General features: G+C 41.6%; 2 protein-coding genes across 5 annotated transcripts; one reads left to right on the forward strand and one right to left on the reverse strand.

Moving 5' to 3' along the window:
- The first annotated feature begins 2,839 nt into the window (after positions 1 to 2,839).
- Positions 2,840 to 10,964, forward strand: osgin2 (oxidative stress induced growth inhibitor family member 2). Its single transcript, XM_028976681.1, has 6 exons — positions 2,840 to 3,180; positions 5,618 to 5,707; positions 6,841 to 6,977; positions 7,048 to 7,239; positions 7,341 to 7,432; positions 7,585 to 10,964. The coding sequence occupies exons 2-6, from the start codon at positions 5,644 to 5,646 to the stop codon at positions 8,822 to 8,824; spliced, it is 1,725 nt and encodes a 574-aa protein (XP_028832514.1). The 5' UTR covers positions 2,840 to 3,180; positions 5,618 to 5,643; the 3' UTR covers positions 8,825 to 10,964.
- nbn (nibrin) lies at positions 10,812 to 19,002 on the reverse strand. Of its 4 annotated transcripts, none has more exons than XM_028976678.1 (16): positions 18,795 to 19,002; positions 18,399 to 18,520; positions 18,091 to 18,218; positions 17,128 to 17,287; positions 16,871 to 16,974; positions 16,507 to 16,624; positions 16,234 to 16,412; positions 15,508 to 15,605; positions 15,280 to 15,285; positions 13,775 to 13,919; positions 13,338 to 13,646; positions 12,709 to 13,237; positions 12,397 to 12,558; positions 12,128 to 12,241; positions 11,944 to 11,993; positions 10,812 to 11,139 (listed from the first exon to the last, which is right to left on the reverse strand). In XM_028976678.1, the coding sequence occupies exons 1-16, from the start codon at positions 18,823 to 18,825 to the stop codon at positions 11,109 to 11,111; spliced, it is 2,286 nt and encodes a 761-aa protein (XP_028832511.1). In that variant the 5' UTR covers positions 18,826 to 19,002; the 3' UTR covers positions 10,812 to 11,108. The 4 variants fall into 4 exon arrangements, with proteins under 4 accessions (XP_028832511.1, XP_028832510.1, XP_028832512.1 ...); XM_028976677.1 differs by having other exon boundaries at positions 18,399 to 18,523; XM_028976679.1 differs by lacking the exon at positions 15,280 to 15,285 and having other exon boundaries at positions 18,399 to 18,523.
- Between the last annotated feature and the right edge of the window lie 4,854 nt (positions 19,003 to 23,856).

Raw genomic sequence — 23,856 nt, forward strand, 5'->3', positions numbered from 1 at the left:
GACTCTAGAGACTGGTAACAGACTGGTAGTTAGCTCATCAACGAGGAAGACACACAGAAAATTATGTTCCTGCACTCTTCAATTTCGTAAACTGAGATGGGTCCCCAGCCGATAACAGAACATGGTGAGATGTCTCTGTGAACTAACTCACAACCACGACCAGGGTCCATGTGTTTAATATGTGGGAAGAGAGGTTATCACAAATTGCACTCAGCTGATGATTAAAGCAGATCGAAGGTTTCTTACATTAACTAAGAGCAAACTGACAGATCTGAAGAAAGTCATTAAACAGCCAGTATAGTATATATTAACAGACAGTGTATATATTTTATATACTTTATGGAGCACAGACCACTTAGCAATATTGGCTGAGAAGTGAGCATATCACTGATGTTTAACACAATTATTTTTAGTCATCCATATCTCAAGTGAACACAGTCATACCTTTATATGTCTTCAGTTGCGTCTTTAACATGCTTTTACTGACTAATAGCCTGTGATTTCTATTGTGAGTCATGATGGCACAACTCCAGGATCTTGCAGGGGAACCGGTAATATCAAACAACAAAACACAATCACTGACAGCACTGGAAATCAGCAGAGTATTTAAAAATTACTGAGGCAAATACCTCTACACAAGGCTAATATTCAGACTCCAAGTGGGGAGTCCCTCTGAACAATTGTAATAGAATGTACTAGAGGTTGGCCCAGAAAACACTTTACCCAGACACCATTAACTCCATTATGCTTGATTACGGTTCTGTCACGCAGCCCAAGGTTGTCATTAATGTATTTTTCTTTTATGCCAACACAGAGGTTTGGTGACTGTGTTATTTTGTTAAAAATATTCCTAAAATGCAATGGCTCTCATTATAAAGTTATTAAATATCATTGCATGGCTCTGTCTTAATCTCACGACCAATATTTGAAGCACATGGACAGACAATGATGTAAAGCAGACAAGTAGGGTAAAGTTTAAGAGTAGTGATTGTGATACACTGCAGCACAGCACACAGAGCACACAATGAAATGTGCAGCCATGACAGGCGCTTGGGAAGCAGTGTCTGGGGACAGTACTTTGCTCAGAGGCACCTTGGCGGTCCAGGACTTGTGAAATGGATGCAGGTTTGCAGTCCAGGACATTTCAGAAGGTTGCAGGTTTGAGTCCAGAACCGGAAACCTTCTGATTACAGGTCCGTTTCCTTACCCACTAGGCCAACCACTGCCCCATGCTTATTATTATCATCATCATCATCATCATAATAAGAGGTAATAATAAGACTTTTCTTCAATACATAGATAACCAAGTATACTGGTAATATTTGAGTCACATTTTAAATTGTGTTCTTTTTTCTACTTGAAGGGATAAATGGATGACATAGTAAATTGTCTGTGGCTGGGTAGGTTCAGTGAGCTTTTACAGTGTTGTGTGATGACAGAAGGGGAGTTAGGATATGAGGAGGACCAAAGTGCAGAGCAGAAACACAATTTGGAAAAACTGGAAAAAACAACAACACAAACGCAAAGCAGTTTTTCCAAATTGTGTGCCTGCTCAAAATAGCACAAGAGTCCCTGCGGTTGCACAAGGGTTTAGAGAAAAGAATCAGGAGAGCAATGTTGAAGACTGGACACTGGCTACTGGAGGACAGGAGGCTGATATCCAGTCCGTGTTTGGGGTGCACACAGTAGAGCTGTAAGTGGGTCTAAAAAGTTAGAGGCGACCCTGGTGGGTGGAGGATTCATGTGGAGTTCAAGAAGATCAATAATCCATGCATCACTAATCCCCAGACAGTGTTGGCAGTAAGGTTCCCATGAGCAAGCCCTTTATGCATCTTGCTGCATGCACATTTGCAAAGTAGGTACAGTAATGTCAATATTAAAAATAGATAAATAAATAAATAAGTAGGATCACCTTTAGCTAGTTGGGTCATCGTGGCATTGTTTCCATAAATGTTGTAACATTGCAAGGTTATTTCAGTCCAGAGTTTTCATAGAGAATTTAATGGGCTTTTTTTCTCATATACATCTATAGAAGGCATCTTTAAATATGCTCATGCCATCTGTACAGAAAAAACACTGATGGAAAAGTGTCATCATTCAGTACAATATCTTACACCACTCATCTCCTGAAGGATATACAGAAGGATCCTCACGGCCATCATGGTTTGGAGCTGGATGAGTGCTGCTGTCACTGGGGAGCTTCAGTTCACTGAGGGAACATCCACCAATTCTGTGTATAATTAGTATATTTATTTGATTTTCTTTTATTATTCTTCAGCCATTTGTTTAACAGTTTTGATAAAATACAATGATTAAGTTTGACAGATTAGAAACAGTCAGGTGTGTGTTTGTCATACACTTCTTCTTCTACCCAGAAGACTTCAGAAAGACTAGAACTCAGAGGCTATACAGTACCCCACTAATAAATCACAAAACAGGTGGTCCAGATTATAGTTTGCCCCAAAGTATCTAAAAGAGCTGGCACGTTTCTAGGCACATTTCTTTCTCAGCCATCCAGTCTCACCTGTGCTCACTCACATTGTGAAAACAATGTATAACAGTTTTTTTTTGCTCACTCTGTATAATTAGTGTATTTGTTTATTCTTTTACTTTTCTTTAGCCATTTAATTTGTTAAAAAATGCAATGTCATTCGCAGTTTTGATAAAACATACAATTTACCATTTGCACAGTTTATTTAAATAAACTGTTGAATGCATTGTTACATCCCCAGTAAAAAAAAATGCATTAGTTCTCAATTTTAGCAGATAAAAGACTCCTGGTTCACTGAATCGGATGAAATGAAATCGTTTTCATTTGTATTTGTCCTGAGAAGACTTAGAGTAGAGATGCATGTGCGCAGGATGCTCTTACTGTCTCTAAGTGATCGATTAAGTTTCCTCTCTTCGCGCGGGAGCGACTCTGCACTCGTCCTTCATGTCTGCCGGTGCGGCTGCGTGATGCGTGATGCTGCCGGAGTTGGGATGGCGTCTATCTGCGTCTCTCCGGAGCTTCTGCGGAGGGCTGGACGGTCAGAGTGCCGCTCCACGGCCCGTATGATCATGCCTGGCCCCCGGACCCTCCCACCAGCGGCTCGGCCTATTTATACCGCACTCCGCCACGGCCAGTGATATAGGACCGACTGCGCATCATCGAAACGTTCAGGAGTCTCTTCCTCACAGGTAAGCGTGAGAAACACCCACACACAATGCTCAGCGTCCTCTTCTGTTGCGCATAGAGTGTTACCATGACCTAAATCAGAGCTGAAGACACACACCTACACACAAGAATGAATTAGGAGAGTGTTCATATCTACACACACACACACACACACACACACACAAATACACACAAATGCTAGCCGCAGCTGTACTTACTATTGATAACATGGTCATTTAGGGGATCTGTAAATGATCTTCACTTTTATTAGGAGTGCATAAAGAATTTAAATGGTCCAGGTGCAGATGGATGTTTTTACATCGCTGTGAATTAAATTTCTGTTTTTTTCCCTCCTGTTTTAAATTTTTAATACTATATAAGGCAGCCAAACTAACAACACTGCTTAGTGCTCATCCTAAACAGAAGCACAATATTAAGTATGCCAACTTTGCTAACAGGAGCAATTCTGATGCAAAAGGAATCTTGTGTTGACTCATGATGCAAATGCCCATGCTTGAAGAAAACGTTCCCCACACACATTGTTGCATTACATATTTTTGCATAATTTGAAATGATTCTGATTGGTATTCATAGCAATAATCAATTTTTATAAAACATTTTACAATGTACAGACTTTAAAGACCTGATAAAATTGATTGGCGATATGCAGTAAACTACTGCAGAATAAAAATTTGCAAAACATTCATGTTCTGATGTCTCCCATGTCTGTCTGTCATCAGTTTTGTTTTGTTTTTTAATCTCCTTTCTGAGTAAAACACATGGGGCAAATGTGTGTAAACACAACACAAGAGTGTGTAGCCGCAGTGAATGTGGTCAGGCAACTGTTAAATGGGAGACCAGTGGAGAGCAAATACCAGCTTGATCCCTGCCAACCACCCCTTCCTTCCCACACATACCCCCATACAAAACCATCGCCCCCAACTCCAGCCAAAACATCTCCCTAATGCCCACCCTGGCCCCGCCTTCTGTCCGCCGCCCCCCAGTCTAGACTCTTTTAACCTCATCTGAGACCACAAAGAGAGACAAACACAATCAGTGGGAACAGGCGGACCCGTCGTCTGGTGACGTATCCTGAATGTCAGCTTGCCAGGCGACACTATCTGGGGTGTAGTGGTGAATGGCAGAGAAAAATATAAACACGACGGGCTGGATTACATGTCGTGCAGAGGTGTGATCAGCAGGGATTTAGGGCTGCCAGGCCACGAACAATGAGCATCCTCACTAAAGAAAACTCGGTTTGTGCCATCAGTGAGGCACGGGGACACGTCTGGGTTTTGCTTAGATGATTTATGTACTCAATAGTAAGTATGCACGTCTACATCAAAGTCCTACTAAAAGAATAAAAAGTCAGAAATAATTTTTTTCTCTGTCAACATTGCAAAAATGACAAACCTCCTACCTCATGCTCTGGGCAAACATGCCTTCATTTATTCATTTCTATTGACTCATCCTCACTTAAGATCAAGTACTTGCCTAAACTCAGCAGTTCGTTGTTGTGCATGTTGTTTAATTTCCCATAAATAACTAAAATAACCCCTTAAAAAGAACCTATAAGAGAACATTAAAACAGTTAATATAAATGTACTGTTTTCATGCAGCCATTGAAGGTCAGTGAGCTGTGCTGGTCTTTGTGTTGTTGGTCTGTTATGTATACTGTGTGATCCTCTTGTCATCCGATGAAACACACTGGCTCATCAGTGCCCCGAGCTGCATGTGACATCCCAAACATAACAGACAAGCCATTCCAGCCGTTCAAACATGAAGCGTGTTTACTCCCTGCATGTGAAATTCATCCTAGAGAATCCCTACATAAAGATGGCTTGTCAGTCCTTGCATCTTATGTAGACCAGTTTGTCTGTAACACACGTGCACTTTATGTCAGTATGTAGTTTTGTTTAATTGTTCAAATGTAGCACCAGGTTTCATTTCACTATGTATTGTCTATGTAATGTAGCTGAAATGACAATAAAGGTCAACTTAAACTTCAGAAAGGTGGTCAAGGAGGTCTAAGGCAGATTCACTTGACACATATTTTGTATGTTTATGACATTAGTCCTACAGAAAGCTCAGAGTTCATAGAAGGTGCCCACAGAAGATATGAAGACTGTTTGTGTGGAGGAATGACCCAAAATCGCACCTGAGCAATACATGCGTCTTGAAGATGGTTTTTGTATGAAGTATTAAACACATTTTAGTCAGCGTGTTCAATTATTTTTTCCTGTGTCATTCCATTTTATTACACATAACTTCTTTAGTGGACAGGTTTAATTTCTTTGCACACATGTCCCTGTGTTGTTATCAAACAAGAATTTCATGTCAATAGCTCCTTTAAAAATATATTTATACGGTATATCGGTATAAGAGTGTACTAGTCATAAAATAGAAATTGGATTTAGATGTGATAGCATTTATTTAATATTATATTAATCTGTGTTGTAGTGCCAGCTCTGGCCCTGGCTGCCACAATGCCACTAGTGGAAGAAAGCTCTCTCAGGGATGGTCCTCCTACTGTTCCAGTGGTTATCATCGGTGAGTTTGTGACAAGTCAATATGTGTATGCTGAAACGCTTGTTTCATAATTGTTCTGTTATATACTGTGGTTTCCACTGGGTATAAATCATAATTATATGGCTGGCTTTTTTTCAAATTCTGTTTAAATAAATGTAGTCAGGAGCCTCCTTTGAGACAATCATCTTTCTAAATTCATGATGAGGTATTCTGTGTTTATCAGTTGACCTCAATAGGGACTCAGTAAAGATCTGAAGTACACTGTGAAAGTATATTCAGGGTGCTAGTTTATTATAATGATCTCAGTACCAGACGTATGGTTCAGAATGGTAGTGCAAAATCGATCATGGTTTAGCCCAAGATGGAGGCATCTTTACACTGGTGAACACTGTTATTGTGCTGGATTTGTTAGGTATAACATAAGAGAATGCTTTTCAGCTGAGGAAATGGGGCTGCTCATATGCAAAGTAACAGCGCGCACACACACCCACACACACACACACACACACACACACACACCTTCAGGGTATGTAGGGCAACAGCAGGATTCTACCAAGGTGGCAGGAAACATGATCTTGTCTTCTGTCCCACCAGAAAATCCACACAATGGCTATTCTGAAAGGGGGTCATTGTTGTCAGGAGATGGGAATAAATTCTTGCTCACTGTAAACACAGTGGGACATCGCTTTTGGAAAGCAGTCATTTTTCTTTTAGGTTGCCGTGTGTCCTTGTCCTCCAATCTTAAGTATCAGATCAGGGTGACCATCAAGACACCATGTCTGATGTGTGGAAACTAGAAGCATTTTGCGATGAGGTTGAGTCAGGGTCCCACCAAGTTAACACACATGACTATGAGTTTACTCTGCTAGTTCAACACACATCTGAGGAAATGTAAAAGAGAGTTGGTTGTTTTCATTGCAGGCACTGAGGTGTCAAGCATAATCAGTTTTGAGAACCACTCTCCTTGAGGTTAATCATTTCCACACTCTGGCTGTGTTTTTTTTATACTGGTGCATGGCATGCAGGCCATTTGCTGTTACATTTCATAATACAATCAATCCACACGTCCTACGCTACATAGTGAGCCAGTTAAGAACAGGCATTAATAATCTTCATCGAATTTGCACCTCCTGGCCTGTCTTTCTGTTTCTCAGGTAATGGTCCATCAGGTATCTGTCTGTCATACATCTTGAGTGGGTACACTCCTTACCTGGACCCCACAGCCACACACCCGAATGCTGTCCTGTATAGTAAGCTACAAGAGAACAAGCATGCACCAATTACTGAGCAGGTAACAGTTTGTGTTATACAGATGTCTTTGGAATGGTAAGAGTTGTACATAACCGTGTATGTTTGGATAGGATCTCGAACACCTTTCTGAGGGTTTGGAAGGGCGGTCACCCAACCCCGTTGGAGTGCTGTTTGACACCCTGCTCCATCCAAATGCAGACTTGGGCTTTGAGCTGCCACCTTTATTACAGTGGAAGCTTGAGGCACATCGGCACATCCCTCACTTGGTGCTTGGAAAAGCTACTCCAGGAGGGGCCTGGCATGTAAATTTCTTATTTTTAACCTCTGCTTCATACTTTTGAATGTTATACAGCATTGTATCAGTCAACAGGCACTGGTGTTCAAATGATCTTGCATATTGCAGGGCATGGAGGGCTCCATGCTTACCATCAGTCTGGGAATCTGGATGGAACTGCCCGGGGTAAACTACAGAGACCTGACCCCCGGCAAACTCCGGTGAGAGACAGACGAGGAAAGACTGATGTCTATATTGAAATCTGTCCAAAATGATGAATAAATCGATCATTTCTAAATCAGTTGTGTAGAATGGGCATGTGGATAAGGCTATCTTTATTTCTGTAAAATTGCTTTTCTTACCTTGTTTTCAGAGGTGTGGCTAGTGACCGTGCATCACCCGAGCAGATCTCGTCATACTACAGGAACTACGTGAAAATAATGGGACTTCAGAAAAACTTTGTGGACAACACCTACGTCACCTCTATACAGAAGCGCCATCGTAATTGTAATGGTAGTGAAACAGATGGTGGGATGGAGAATGGGAGTAGCAACAATGGGACAACGAACAGAGTAGAGAATGGCAGCTGCAATGGTGAGGGAAAGACAGGAGGTGTTGGGGACGAGGGGGTTGATGGAGAGGGTCTCCATAGCATCTCACAGGGGCTCTGGGAGGTTAGGGGTTACCAACATGTCCAAGACAGACATGTGCCCTTCTGCCTTTTTGCAGAGAACATTGTCCTGGCAACAGGAGCATCCGACTCACCAGCCCGTCTGGGTGTGGAGGGAGAAGAACTTCCCTTTGTTTTCCACAGCGTGCGTGACCTAGGCTTGGCTCTGAGTCGTCATGGTAACTTAGGCCCTGCCTCTGACCCTGTTCTAGTAGTCGGGGCAGGACTGAGTGCAGCAGATGCTGTATTATGTGCCTGTAATAAAGGGGTGTCCGTTCTTCATGCCTTTCGGAAGCGAGTAGATGACCCTGGCCTCATTTTTAAACAGCTACCCAAGACCCTCTATCCTGAGTACCACCAGGTCTATCATATGATGTGCACCCATGCCTATTTAGCACCAAGCTCTAACTCAAGCAGTGCCACCAATAGTTCTTCAGGTGGCAACATGCCAACAGCCACCACAGCATCCCCACCAGGCTACATCAGCTTCCCTGAACACTGCATCATCTCCTTCCAGCCAGACATGCGGTGCATCCTGCAGGGTCCGGGTGGAACCCTGCGTGTCTTCAAAATATCCATGGCACTTGTTCTGATCGGGTCCCACCCCAACTTGTTCTTCCTGAAGGAGCAGGGCCGGTACCTCACATTGGACCCCAGCAGGCCTGTCTCTTGCAGGCACAACCCTCTAGATATACATCCCTACAGCTATGAGTGCTGCGCTGAGCCTGGCTTCTTTGCCATGGGCCCATTGGTAGGTGACAATTTTGTCCGTTTCCTGAAAGGTGGTGCACTGGGCATTGCTAGCTGCCTGCTGAAAAGATGGCAGGAGAAGCAGAAGACGAGAGGCAAACTGATTGCTCCTGGTGGTGGGAAGCGAGGGAGCGGTTCAGACAGAGAAGGCTTACTGAGGGGAGGAAGAGGCAGAATTGTTTTAAAAAAATGACAGCAGAGTCTATTTCAGTATGCAGTATAATCATCTGTTTTATGTTTCAAGCCTTCTTTCAACATTTAAGGCAAGATGTATGCATTCATGAATTAGCCACAATATTAAACCCACCGGTTCTCCTATTTCATCAGGTATATGTTAGTCGCAGGTCCTTTAAGTCCTGCAAACTGTGACATTGGACTGCCACTTGAAATGAACAGTCTGCTGAAAGAGGCCACTGTCATCAGGGAGTACGTTATAATAAAGGGCTATTCAAATTTGATATTTTTAGGGGGAAAAACTAAACTTATGAGTAAAACATTATGTGCTTCTCATTTTCTACGCAGTGGGAGTCAAGCCATAGTTTAGTCTATGGCTTATGTTTTCCAGAATCTTCTTGCCATCTTCACAGCCTTTGGTCTTCCATACTGCAGTATGGTTTATTTAGCACCCATGTGTTGCTGTTTATCCTAGGAAAAGCATCAGTTATGTTTCAGTAGGTATGTTTGGGATGAGGTTTACTCCGTCATCCCAGCATGTTAGTATGGACAGCAATTCAGGGATATAAATTGGTACCGTCTATTTTACCGTGTGCTAATGCAGACAGAAGATGGTGATGCTACTGTGTATTTACTGAGTATTTGAAAAAATATGTATATATCTGGACAATTGTATAATTTGGGATCATTGTACAGCTGTTTACTCTTTACTTGCTGAATTTTGGGTTCTTTTTGAGTAACTAAAATATTATGTGAAGCTTTAAGAGAATTTAAGATATAATATATTATAAATATATTTAGATTAATACACTACAAGTCAGAAGTTTGGATGCCCCTACTCATGGGTCTCATTTTTCACATTATAGAAAAATGACACGGGACTATGAAATAATACACGTGAGGTTATGTAATAAACCAGAAAAATCTATAGCAAATGAAGCACAAAGTTGAAGCTTTGCTTCACCAAATCAGGAAGCTTTTGCTGTGATGGAAGGATTTTACACTTGTGTCTTCTCTCCCCCACCTTAAGATGGACAATGGGACTGTTTCCAACAGTCCTGAAGGTTTATGTCGAACACTTTATCATTCACACATGAAGCGGCTTTTGGTGATGACAATAGTGGGAAAAAAAAAAAAACATCAAACACACTCCACTTTGTTTCTTGTACTGGAATCTTCAAAATGGCTCCATCTTAGTTTCCATAACCGCCACAGAGTAGAGGCATCCAAACTTTAGACTAGTAGTGTATATGCCAATATTTCAATAATTGTACTACTAAGTATTATAGAAAGTGCTTCAGCAAACATGCCAGATTAGAAACTAGAACAGTTTACATAGCTCATTTTTATTTTACTCTAGCAGTGATTCATAAACATCTTGACAATGAAAAGACAAAGCAGAACATCTGCTTTTAAATGTTTTCTGTGCAAAAGTGCCAACTACAGAACCAAACATAATATGCCGTGCAGTGCTAAAATAGTCAATATAGTGCCATTTTATCATTGTAGACCAGTGGTCTTCAACCCTTCTCCTGGACAAACCCTGTCACTCATTATTAGATACAGGGTTGCGTGACTTTCCCATGATTTTCCCTGACCTCCCATATAAATGCCCAATATAACATTGTGTGCTAAACAGAAAGGGGCATTTAAAAGGCTTACAGAATTCATTTACGTTTTTATAGGCAGCTTGGCGTGTTGAATGAAACAAACACAGTAACTTCATCTCTGACATCCTCTACATGCATCTTTTATTTTATCACTTTGGGTGAGCCACTGCTTAAATTCTTCATTTTCAAGCCAAATATCTTGAAAAGTCCTGGGGTGTTATCAGACTGTGTTGAAATAGGTTTCCATGGTCAGCACTTACCATGTCTGATTATGACAATACAGAGTTGAAGTGGCTTTATTCATTGTTTATGATACTCATTCAGGCTTTGCCAGCTTGAGATTGAAATCCCACTGAAATAACGTTAATGATGGGAACAACACTGACAACCACTGAATGAAGTGATTAAAAAAAATTTAATACAAAAGCTTTGTAACAGTAGATGTTTGCACAATGAGGGCAAAAAGACCTTCATCTAAAACAAAAAAAAAAAAGTTTGAATTTTTCGTACACCTTTTTTTATTATTGGCAAATAAAATGCTTAAATTGACTCATGTTATACATTTCTTGTGCCCTTGTACATTCACACATGTTTGGATGTGTTACATTCAAAACAAAATAGCAATGCAAATCAGGTCAGATAGGAGTTAACATCAGTTCCTGCTATCCATTACTACGGTAGACATGTGCTTGTTTATCGTCTCTTCGATCGTTTAGGGTTGTATCTGCAGAGACAGAGCAAGCAATGAGTGGTTGAGGTATGACAGTGTAACACAGAACTTAAGCATCTATTTTTGCATTCGGTGACAAATCCCAGATCACAACAAGAACAGCAAAGATCTCTGATAAGTCAGCAAAGAAAAATTCCTACAGATACAAAAATAGATAACACACTTGCCTATGAACTAGAAGACCACAAAGTCACAGGTTCAAAGCCCACTCACTACCATTGTGTCCTTGAGCAAGACACTTAACCTGGAGTGTCTCCAGGGGAACTGATTGTAAGTCAATCTGATGTAAAGAAAGTGAAAGTGGTACACAGCACACAGTGAAATGTGTCCTCTGCATTTAACCAATCACCCTTAGTGAGCAGCCATGAAAGGGGCACGGGAGCAATGTGTGAGGGTGGTATGTTGATTAAGGGAACCTCAGTGACACCTTGAGGGTTCTGGATTTGAACCCTTTGGTTAGTGGTCCACTTCCTTGGCCACCACTGCCCCAGTGTAAATGTTACCTCTTCCCATAAAGGAATCAGTAAATCACTCAAGTCTTTTAACAGAATTAGTCTAAATCAGATGATTGGTTAAAGGGTGAGACACATGAGCATCCATTGTTCCCCTATTATTCTATCATCTATTAACAACTAATAAAAAAAAATAAAATAAAAAAAAAGGTGTACATAGCATAATTCTGTCTCTCTACTGTGGTGAGGGTTCCTCCAAATATGAATGATTTCACATAAGACAGAACACATTGATTTGTAAAGTACAAATACAAACATGTATGTTAGGGAGAGAAAGAATGTGTACCTGAAGAGCTCATCACCCAGTGTCTGTTCTTGTTCGTTCAGCTTCTCCTCCTATGAAACACACATTGGATTTTTTTTCCCTGTCTATACAAGCTCTGCATAATTAATTGGTCTGTAAACAAAATAATTTTTTTGCAAAAACATTCTCTCATCTCCTCCCTTCATTCTTTTCTTCACTTGCTCACCTCTGCAGCCTCTCGTAGCCAATCTTCAATCTCAGAGCTTCTTGCTCGATTATGAGCCACCAGATCAGATCCACCTATAATATGTGGAAGCCCCTGTGTTCCTGGAACAGGTGTCTAAAAAAACACATGCACATGGCAAAAATGGCAAATGGCAAAACTCGAAACAAAAGAATTGGTTTCACTGGTAGTAGCAGGGTAAAACCCTGTCGGTGTGGTATGATCATAATCAGCCACACAGTTCCACACCAGTTGCCTTATTTGTGACTGACCTTGCAAAATCGTTTGAAGTTCTTGCTGTTGGGGTATTCGTTTGGCTGTCGTGGGTTGGCCTTCATTCGGAAGGTTTGGCTCACAGTCAGGTTTTTAAAGTGTACCTGCAACAGGGCCTGTGGGAGTTCTGGATCATTCTTGAGTAAATGCAGCTTTGTGTCCTGCAAGCACATCAAAAAAAAAAAAAAAAAAAAAAAGCTCATTAGGTGACAATTTTCATCTTGCAATTCAAGCAGAGTGCAAAACTAGCAGGGACACAACTCTTTTCAACTAAATGGAAATAAACAACTGAGATGCTGTTACAGACTGACCACAACAAAAGATTCCTCCTCCTCTTTAACATCTTCTGACTCTGCTTTCTGTTTCTGACTGAATGTGCTGCCTTCCTGTTCCTTCTGCTTTTGAATGGCTGAGCTCTTCCCTGCGCATTTGGACTTCTGATTGACACTTGATGTATTGCGCTCCTCCTGCTCTGTGCGAGCTTCCTCTCTGACTGAGCAGTCTTGTTCCTCCTTGTCAAGACATGGCTTCTTATTAGACGGCTCCTCCATGTCCTCAGTCATTATGGACTCGAGCTCCTCCAGAGACAGGTCCAGACCGGGTTCTGATGCTGGCTTCATTGGTTGATCCTTGACCATCTCTTTTCTCTTCTTGGAAATAATACCATGACAAATCCCAGGGATCAAAGCCAGATCACAGTTATCCCCAGCACTGTGGTGAGAACCTGTGCCCATATTACTGGACATAGTAAATGGAGCAAAGTTCTCCTCTGCTTTTTCACTCCCAGCATCAGACTTTGAAAGCTTAGCTTCACGCTGGTCACTGCCTTTACTATGTGGTCTGTGGAGGAAAGATAATTTTTATATGGAATGATGTGATTACGTAACATGATCAGTGCTAGATTTCATTTTAAATCAGCATCTGAAAAGTTGTAATTTACCTTTTTTTACTGATAGGCAGAAAGAAGCTGGTGAGAGAGGACTGTGGTGATGTTTTATTGGCTGCACTGCAACTCAGAGAAGATCTGGATTCTTGCACATGGTGATCTGCTTTTTGGAGACGTGAAGCAGCCGCTCTGTGAGGCAGGCTGACGGACAACATCTTTGCATCAGTAATGTTAATACCTGGTGGTACCAGGTCTATCATATGATCCTTGGTTGTAGAAGCTTTAATAGCTGGAAAGATGGTGGTACACCTTGTCTGCTTCTCTGGGGTTTCACCTACAGAAGTGACCCCACTCACATCTGGCCTATAAAGAATATTTAAGGTTTTAAATGAAAGTGATAGATTTCAGATAGTCAGATTTATCAGAGTATCTACATAGTACACAAATGTCAGTGAATCAGTCAATGTATGTGTGTGTGAACATCATAGTACCTGCTGATTCCCTGTGAGGGTTCTGTGTTGACAGCATAAGCTGTTATATTGGGAAAGCCGATTGTATTGACTGTGTCATCCACGGTAGCATTCATGGAAATGGTGGAACATGGTATCTCAGAGTTCATCATGACAGGTTCTACAACTGAGTTAATGACAGCAACATTAATCTTTTGTATTGATGACATCTTGATGTTAGAGATGATAAACAAGTAGAATATTAAACAATATTACAAAAATGTCTGTGATTGGTTGGTATTGTGGCACATTTGTAATGCTATAAAAAGAGCTGAGTAAGCACAAGATTGTTGAACGAACACAGAAGTGAGATCCTGAGCGAGCAAGGGCTCAGAGGGTCACTCTTCAGACACACATCCCTTATCAATAAAAAAATAATGGCAAAAAAAAAAAAATCTCATCGACAACAATGGGATTCAGAGCGCAGTGTTGCGCTGGACACTGGAAACTTTAATCAATGCGGTTCAGAACCACTTCTATGTGTGGACATATTTCATTATATTTTTAGAATTAACTGTGGGCCAATTAAAATGTATTGCGAGCTGTACTTTGAACACCACTGCTTTATATGATAGAGAGGAGGACTGGGTGAAAGTGTTGTTGTTAGATGACATAAAAATCGAGGCATCTCTGGCATCAACTCAACTTGCCGTGTTTGGAGAAGGAGGAATGCTGCTTGTGAGTCCAAGAACATCGTCCCCACCGTCAAACATGGCGGTGGAAGCATTATGGTTTGGGTTTTTTTTCTTCCAAGGGGACAGGACAACTGCACTTCTTCAAAAGAGAGGATGGGTGGGACCGTGTACCATCAAATGTTTGGTGAGAACCTCCTTCACTCAACCAGGGTATTGATGGGTGGTGCGTGGGTATTCCAGCATGACAATGATCCAAAATACACGGCCAAGGCAACAGAGGACTGGCTCAAGAAAAAGCATATTAAGGTCTTGAAGTGGCTAGTCAGGCTCCAGACCTTAACCCCAGCAAATCTGTGGAGGGAGCTGAAGGTTCGAGTTTTCAAACATTAGCTACAAAACATTACTGACTTGGAGAGGATCTGCAAAGCAAAGTGGGACAAAAATCTCCCGAGATACGTGCAAACCTTGTGGCCAAGAAACATCTGACCTTTGTGATGCCAGCAAATAATACTGTAAACATGTATTGCAGAAGTGACATAATCTAAGCAACCGGACGGGAGATACAAGAAACAGAAACCATGATATAATAACGCGATAAAAAAAAAAAAGTCTTGTTTTAGTCTATGAAAATAAAGAGACATTTTAGTCTAGTTTTTAATCTTGTAAACCTTATTTAGTCTTGTTTTTATTAGTCAACAATATTACATGATATTTGCTGGTCACATGACCAAAAAGATTTGTTCACAAAGATCCTGACAAATTTCGTTGACTAAAGCAACATTAGTTTCATTTGAGATCTTTTTAAAAATACAATCCACAAAAAAGAAACTAAAACAAATTTCAGCTACCTACCTGTGGCTAATCTTGCATGCATACGCAGAAATAATAAAGAGGGACAAAAAAAAGACTAGTTACTTCATGGATGATAGTAATAATCACTGGTTCTCCTCAACACTGTTCAGGCCAAAACATTTTTTGCACATGCTTAGGTGACAACTTGTTACTCTTATATTAAACAAGGAAAGCACTTTCAGCTTGAACAGGTTGGTTGGTGGGTGTCTGTGTAGTTGCATTGCTCACCTGGTGTTGTATGAGATTTCGGGTTGCAGTAGGTGTGAGTATTGATATAGATGGCAGCCAATCCAATCTCAGATTCTGAAATCCACCGAAGACCTTCTCTGTTCCAGATAGAGAGGGGGGTATAAATAAGTCATCATTCTTCTAAGCATGCAAAACAGAGTTTTTACAGTTAATAGATTTTGTTATCCATTATGTGGTAGTGGTGGCCTTGTGGTTAAGGAAGCGGCTCCGTAATAGTTACAAATGACCATAATATGCAACGCTTTATTGTCATTAAGCTTCTTTTTCAAATTAGTAACTAGTTACTATAAATACTTTAAGAAAAGTGCCCTGGACTATCTATAACAATATTAAACTATCAAGGATTAAACTAGACGCGTTGATAACTACAGTATTAATAAAAATACATACAAATCTACAGCATACATAATACATACACAATGTTCTATTCAGAACTAGACACAAATTTTACACACTGAAAAACCCTTACTTCATATATGAATTGCCCCTTCTAGCTAGTTAGATGTTCTTGTTTTGTGCTGACCACAAAGGGGTGGTTTGCCATGTTATACCTTGGTTCCTCTCATATACCACTCCTTTCCACCTCTAGCTTGGTCACTAGGAACTTGTTTCAGTTGGTCCCATTTACCTGCATGGCAACTCTGCACTTTGTTAATGTGGTTTGCTGTTGGTAATCCTACTCCTGTGCAATTCTGAGAACAGTACCTCTGAAGAAGCTGGCTTACAGCGTCTATCCACTTCCTGGCAGAAATGGAGATCTGAGAATTTGCTTCGGTTTTAACCATGCAGCTCCCTGACATAGCTAGGGAAGGAGGAACAGAGCCTTCCTCCAGAAGCTGAGTCTTCCCTCCTCCACAGCTCACAGCCTGACTTAATCGCTTCATCTGATTGGAGAGACACCAATTTTCATTTGACAGAAATTCACACCAGTACATAATGCTCACAAAAGATGATAAAACAAACAGTGAGACAACAGACCTGCTTAGAATTGAGAAAGATAAAGGTTTTCCCATTAAAAAGCTGTCTTCGCTCTTCTCGTGTTCCAAGGTCCACATCCTCTTTGGCCAGAGATGGCTCATTAATCTCTGGGAAAAAACTTCAAACGTGCGCACACACACATATGAATATGTTTTTAAAACCATAAAATGTTTACTATTTCAGTAGATCTAGATCAATATAACTGTTTGGCAGCACAATTTCCAGGTCTGCTCCAAGTCAAGGAACACCAAACAGGACTGATAAACTTTTGGGATTTAAATTAATCCCTTCAGCATTACCATTAAGCATAATAGTTAACAACAAGTATCAATCTACACATGAACTCCAGCTGTTAGTCGATTACCTATCTGGTTTGGGAGGAGTTTGTTTTTGCTGCAGCGCTTTAGTAAACTCTGAAAAGAATCCCAGGGACACTATAGGCCGGCAGGACAACAAGGCACAGACAGTCTGAGGAGGGAAGAGAAAGAGGGTTCATGATATTAAAACGATACTGTAAATCATACTTTAAGGACTTCATTTGAATATTTCTGTGCTAAAGTTCTGTTTCTTTACCTGGAAGAACTAACTTGGATCATAAAGGAAATGAGGGGTGAGGCTGACCTTAATGGTGATCTTTACAGTGGGCATGACGAGATGTGTACAGTCCTCATCCCATGAGCTCACGAGCAGACCACCCAATGAGCACACAGACAGAGACAACTCGGCCTTTCGCTCAGTATCCAAACAGGAGGAACATACCCTCAGACGCTCCTGCTCCACGCTGACAGGACGAAGAGAAAAGGACAAACCATGTGCAAAAAAGAACTACACTCATAGTGACCAAATATAGTAATCTGCACTCAAAACCAAGCAGCACAAGATTTTGAAGAAATAAATAGATGTAAAAAGGTATACACCAAGTTATACACCAAGCCTATTCCATTTAACCAAATCAGCCTGCATGTTTCCGGGTGGGGGAAGAAAAAAAAAAACACAAATAGACCTTCAATGCAAAAAATTATTTGCATTTCCTGGAAACCGTTTTGAAGGACGATTGTATGGTCTCAAGTGTGTGCTCAAACCTGACAGACCAGCATAAGAACCTGATCCCTAAACTGAAAAAAGCCAACATTTCTCATTACAGTAGTTAAAAAACATTTGTTCGCTCTTTTAAACTAAGCTGTCTAATTTTTGCTTTTTTGTTTACTATAAAGCTACTGACAGCAGGTTTATTTTGTTTATTCATATTGTGGCAATGCTAAAATATTAGGTTTGACAGATTAAAGTTTTTAAGGTGTATGGATGCACTGAAAAAAGTAAAGTTTGTTTAATATGTTTTATTCTCATTACAGCAGTTAAAAAATATTATATTATTATTCCATCAAGAATGAAGAAAAAAAAAAAAGAAAAAAACTGAATACAACCAAAATTATGCGGAAGGACCTGGATGGCCGAAGACATGCATGGTCACAAAAGTCCAATATTTTATGTAAAAACCATTTACTATTCAATGATCAGGTCTGATTATGAACTGAATAAAGGACCTAATATTGCATTTTAGGTGTTATTGATTACATTCCATACCTGTACTTGCTGTTGAAAACCCCAAACCTGACCACATCCCCAGGGTCAAGCATCTTTGTGCAGTCTTGTTGAAGCTGCACGTTGTTAACAAATGTGCCATATTTAGAGCAGTCCTTCACTGTGAGCGTCTGTTGAACAGATACACATGATCTCCCTTTCATTCCATTTATCCAAGTCAAACGATTTAAGGTGTTCCATCATAAATCTAGTTTAGTTGCCATCTGAACCATTAACGTCACCCCAAAAGGCAGATTAAATAAATATTGCAGTAGAAAAGCCAGGATGTTGGTGCACTGACGGCGGCAAACCTGCTGATTTACGGAGATTTGGGCGTGATGGCGGCTAATGGACTGGTCGCTTCCCAACAGAATGTCACAGTTCTTGCGACCCACGACGTACTCTTTACCAGGCAGTAAGTAGAAGGCTTCCCCTACTAACAAACCGGTCAGAGGTGAGTAGCGAGGCAGCTAAAGGTACAGTTAAGCCTGCAGGGAAAAACATGGCCAGCACGAAAACTTTCCCAGGAGAAACTCGACCTAAAGTCAACTAAAGTCTAGCGGTTATTCCAAACACACCATGATCATCCATAACTATATTAATAGCATATTAATGAGATATTAAACAGTTATCTACATTATTACAAGTTATGTTACCGCCTGAACAATCTGGGAACATTTCCACGTAGAAGCAGAACCGCAACACACCTCCAGATTTAGTGGGGAGTAACTTCCACATGACGGCCACGCGGTGAAACGTGTGCTTACATGCTAACAATCACACCTTCATACAGCCCAGAGCTCAAATTCGGTGGATAGTGTTACAAAAACAGACATAACAGCGCAGCACGACACTGACAAGCAGAAAACCGACCACTTCCGGGGCCTATGGTGCCCTTGTCCAACTTGAATGTCCCGGATGTTTCAGGGTCATAAAGTCCGTAGCTTTACCGTCCCTCCTTCACGCGGCAGTAACTACGCGTCACAGCAGCATTAAACTATTTTACAAGAACAGCAGCTTATATTCGGGTTACGTTTGATATTAGTACATGAGTTGCTATTCTCGTCAACCCTATATCGGCGAGGTTCATCTAGGGTCTTCGGTTTCCCCCCGGCTTAACTTATCTTGACTCGGTGTCGAACCTTCAACTGAAGGAACTGATCATTAAAAAAAGAATTTGCAGTCATGTAGTCACATCCATAGTAAATATGTTGGCTGCTAAATTTGTAATAGTGCATACTTGTGTTCTACAGCATTTGAGGTATAAAACTGATAATTTATTGTTAATGACATCACTAACTGAAAGGAAGTAAAACAAACACTTAAGTATATCTAGTTCACTGCAGACAGCTGCAAGAGCTCCTTCACATTTTTCTCTTGTTATTCTTTCTACGGCTGAGAAGAGTGAATTCCACCTTGTAACAACAGGCCTTACGAATTGGAGTTTGCAGTGGTCTTCTATTACTTCAGATGTACTGGTTTGTTCCACAAACTAAAGCATTTGGCAAATGTGGACCTTGACAAGCGCTTTTACAGTGGGTTGACCTCTGCTTTTGAAGCATTAACTGCGGAGGCACAGCCATGGTGCTTGGGAAGATGGTATTCCAAGTGGTCAACTTTGTCCAACAGGGCTTCAATAAATTCAACACCCTCAATGCTTTCCTCTTCTTCATCATATTCATAATTTTGGCCACTATCATTCTTTTCTCCATCACCCTCTCCTACAGGTTCAGGACTGTTGTTGTTGATCCATTGTCAGTTGTAGTGCAAATGATCTTCTCTCTAATATTGAATTCTATGTGAATGTCATTTAAGGCACACGGGCAGAAAAGGTATGTGTCCCTTTAAGTTGCTTGCATGCCAGGGCAGCGCAAGATCTTTGCATGGTCTGGAGGTTAAACCGGTGCACAGTGACACCAATGAAACTGTGACAGTATGCCATTCAGTAGTCTGCTGTAGTTGCTATGAACTAAATCTCACTAAGGGAAGCTTGTTGCTGAAGTAAGGTGTGTGTACCTCTGTAGACGAGTGGGGTGTTTCTTATATGGAGAAAATGCACCGATTGAGATTCATATTATTTCTCTCAAAGCTCATACTATCTATCCAATTATGTTGCCTTGCCTTAGAACATGCTTAAATCGACAAGCTGTAGAGCTCAAAACTTTTTTGACTAAAGCGTTGCACAATTAACTTAAATATATCACACAAACAACTAGTCAATTAGTCAAGAAAAAAAAGAAAGTGAAGTAAAAAAAAGTATAAAAATAACATAAGCTCAGATAACATTTGGCTAAGGCCAAATGTCAACTTAAATCATAGCCAAGTGCTAGCTAGCAAACCATGGCATGTCTTGGCATGTTCCCAGGCATAGCAAACATTGCAAATTTATCATTAGTATATCACTAGTTTACTACAATATTAAGTCACGGATAATAAGAAATCTTCAGCTTACTTCAATATGCTTTTTTAAATTAGATGTAGAGTTTTTGAAAGCCATTAGCTCGTGGTTCTTGCAGCTTGCAGTGCATTTGAAAGGAGTTGTTTTTGCGTCCAACTATTTAAAAACATTCTTCAAGGTACAGGCAGAGATGTAAAAGAGTTGGCTGGTCTTCCTGCTTGCTGGTGCCTAGTTGAGATGGGAGTTGAGAGCTCTTGGTCACACCATGAGTGACGTAATTTGCATCATGTGCAGGTGCATGTTGGAATGGTGTATGTTTATACTTCTCATCCAACCACCATTAAATCCACTCAGTTCTGATGGCACGATTTACCTGTTTTTTTTTTTTTAAATAGGAGTAATGAGGCTTTTTTTTTTTTTAAAGTAAGTTGTAGAAAGTACAGAAAATTGTGTGAAAATGTAAGGAGTAGAAGTAAAAAGTAGTCTGAAAAATAAATATTCCAGTAAAGTATACATAACAAAAATTTCTACTTAAGTAAGGTACCAAAGTATTTATACTTTGTTACTTGACACCTCTCTGAAAAAGACAGGACAAGGAAAGGGCAGGACAAGGAGGCAGATGAAAAACAAAAAGGAACGGTCTTACTTAGAGAAGCAGGATGAGGATGTGAGAATGGCTTTAAGAAGTGATTCACTATGGTCAGGATGGCGATAAGGCCATCTGCTTCTGGAAGTCCAGTGACAAAGTCTACGGCAATGTGGGTCCAGGGGCGGTGAGGGATCAGAAGAGGTCGGTGTGTTGGCCCGGGCACATCAACAACAACAACAACAACAACAACAACATTTATTTCTTATATAGCCCAAAATCACATACAGTATGTCTCAATGGGCTTTGACAGGCCCTACAGCTGACACTTGACCCTTCTGCACACAAGGAAAAACTCCACACACAAAAAACTCTAGGAGAGAGAAAAAAAAAGAGAGGAAGAAACCTTGGGAAGGACTGGACCCCCTGGACCCCCTTCCAGGGTAGAGTGAGCCTGCAAATGGTGTCAGTGCAGGGTTGGATATGATATAATGATAAGTCCTACGGTTGTAGGGTTGGAGAAGTCCAGGATGTATTCAGTGTCATGGTCTAGATTACGTGTCCATAATGATGTTACTGGTCCATTTGAAGATCCCTGAAGCTGTAGTTGTAACGGTGGTGGTGGCTGTGGTGACCCTCTGGTTTGTTTCATGTTTTGTCCTTGTAAAGCAGTTGTCAGGAACCAGGATTTATTTGCTGGTCTGATCACTGGGGTCTGCCAGTAGTCTGGGCGCTTGATTCCGTGTCTCGGAGAAGAACAAACAGAAGCAGTGGCAGACGGTTGCACTGTACGACCGATACTGAAATATGTGGTTATAGTGGTATATTGGTGCTACAGTGGCCCGGTACCCTAACTAGGACAGCCTAACTGGTGAATTTAACTTTGTCTGTGTCTAACAGGGGGAAACTGGACTTTATAATTGACACTTCTTCAAAATCAAGTGAAATGAGGGTCTAGGACTTTAGCAAAAAGCCAGAGAAAACAGATAGGTTTTGAGATTGGATTTAAACACTGAGACTGTGTCTGAATCCCGGACACTGACAGGCAAGCTGTTCCACAACTGCGGAGCTCTATAGGAGAAGGATCTGCTCCCAGCTGTGACCTTCTGCACCTTTGGTACCAGTAGTGACCCCGCACCCATTGATCGAAGGGGGCGTGGCGGTTCGTAAAGAACCAAAAGTTCACTCAGGTACTGTGGGGCGAGACCATTTAGAGCTTTATAGGTTAAAAGTAGGATTTTGTAGTCAATCCTAAATTTGATGGGTAACCAGTGCAGTGATTGTAAGACTGGGGTGATGTGGTCAAATTTCCTGGTTCTGGTTAGAACTCTGGCTGCAGCATTCTGTACTAGCTGGAGTTTACTCATGCACCTACTAGAGCATCCAGACAATAATGCATTGCAGTAATCTAACCGTGATGTAATAAATGCATGGACCAACTTTTCTGCATCATGCATTGAAATTATATTTCTTATTTTTCTAAGGTGAAAGAATGCTATTCTAGTGACATTATCTACGTGCGAACTGAATGAGAGACCTGCATCAATGATGACACCTAGATCCTTCACGTCAATACTCGGTGAGATAGAAAGGCTATCCATACGTCTCAGGCGTTGATGTAGGCCTGTACGTCCCTGACCAACGACGGCCAACAGAACAGAGGTGGTCTGTTGCCGTCCTGGGTGGAGGAGTGGCTTCAGTGAAGGACAGCAGATCGGCAGGTTTTGGGGACGTACGGCCTGGACCTGGGTCTCCAGAGACCACCGGAGAGGACCTACAATGCAGCTTGCAGGGAGGAAAGGTGCGGGATCAGATGGACTGGAGTCAGGGGCATGTTGTCAAGAGAAGGGCATCAGCTTTGTTGTTTTGGGAGTCATGACAGTAGGACAGGGTTGAACTGTTCAAAGAAGATGGCCCTCCTCACTTCACAGGGATTGCTTGGACTGATGCCAGGTGATGAGGTTTTGTGGATCAATCCAGAACAGAAAGGGGAGCTTCAAGGGTTGGTGAATAGTTGAGGACATCGTCCAGGTAGGCACAAACCAAACGAGATGACAAGGGATTCAAAGTGACCAGTGGGAGTGATGAAAGCAGTTTTCCACTCGTCGCCCTCTTGGATGCGAATGAGATTGTAAGATGGTTGGTAAGGTGGAAGTTGTGCAGCCTTGGACGGACTGAAGACGGCAGCCAGGTCATGGTAACCAGACAGGACAGTGCCGAGTGCAGGACGTAGAAGCAGAGGTGATGTGATGGAGGTGACCAGGAAGCTGAGGTGCTCAGTGTGGGCATCGAGACAAAGCCAGAGGGGAACGGTAATGTGTCTCCTGCGTGGGGTGGGAGATGTTGTCCACCAGGGATGACAACTTAGCCAGAGGAGAAGGTATTGGCTGTTGGCGCCACCTACTGTTTTTTTTCGGGCAGTGGTGGCCTAGCGGTTAAGGAAGCGGCCCCATAATCAGAAGGTTGCAGGTTCGAATCCCGATTCGCCAAGGTGCCACTGAGGTGCCACTGAGGTGCCACTGAGCAAAGCACCGTCCCCACACACTGCTCCCCGGGTGCCTGTCATGGCTGCCCACTGTTCACTCAGGGTGATGGGATAAATGCAGAGGACAAATTTCACTGTGTGCACCGTGTGCTGTGCTGCTGTGTATCACATGTGACAATCACTTCACTTTTTATTTATAAACCGTTCTCCTGTCACTCACCACCTCCACTGGGTCCAGAGGGCATCCAAAACAGAGCTGGCCCTCCGGATCAGCCTGTTCAGTCTCTTTATATCCCCAGC

Source organism: Denticeps clupeoides, chromosome 4 (genome assembly GCF_900700375.1).
Source record: "Denticeps clupeoides chromosome 4, fDenClu1.1, whole genome shotgun sequence".
Taxonomy (NCBI): Eukaryota; Metazoa; Chordata; class Actinopteri; order Clupeiformes; family Denticipitidae; genus Denticeps; species Denticeps clupeoides.

Coding starts and splice junctions, on each gene's coding strand:
- nbn (XM_028976677.1), bottom strand. CDS start 18,825: ATGTGGAAGTTACTCCCCACTAAATCTGGAG. Junction 16,975..17,127: donor CTGTAAAGATCACCATTAAG/GTCAGCCTCACC, acceptor TTCCCTCCTCAG/ACTGTCTGTGCCTTGTTGTC. Junction 16,625..16,870: donor ACTCCTCCCAAACCAGATAG/GTAATCGACTAA, acceptor GCACGTTTGAAG/TTTTTTCCCAGAGATTAATG.
- osgin2 (XM_028976681.1), top strand. CDS start 5,644: ATGCCACTAGTGGAAGAAAGCTCTCTCAGGGATGGTCCTCCTACTGTT. Junction 5,708..6,840: donor TGTTCCAGTGGTTATCATCG/GTGAGTTTGTGA, acceptor TCTGTTTCTCAG/GTAATGGTCCATCAGGTATC. Junction 7,240..7,340: donor CTCCAGGAGGGGCCTGGCAT/GTAAATTTCTTA, acceptor TGCATATTGCAG/GGCATGGAGGGCTCCATGCT.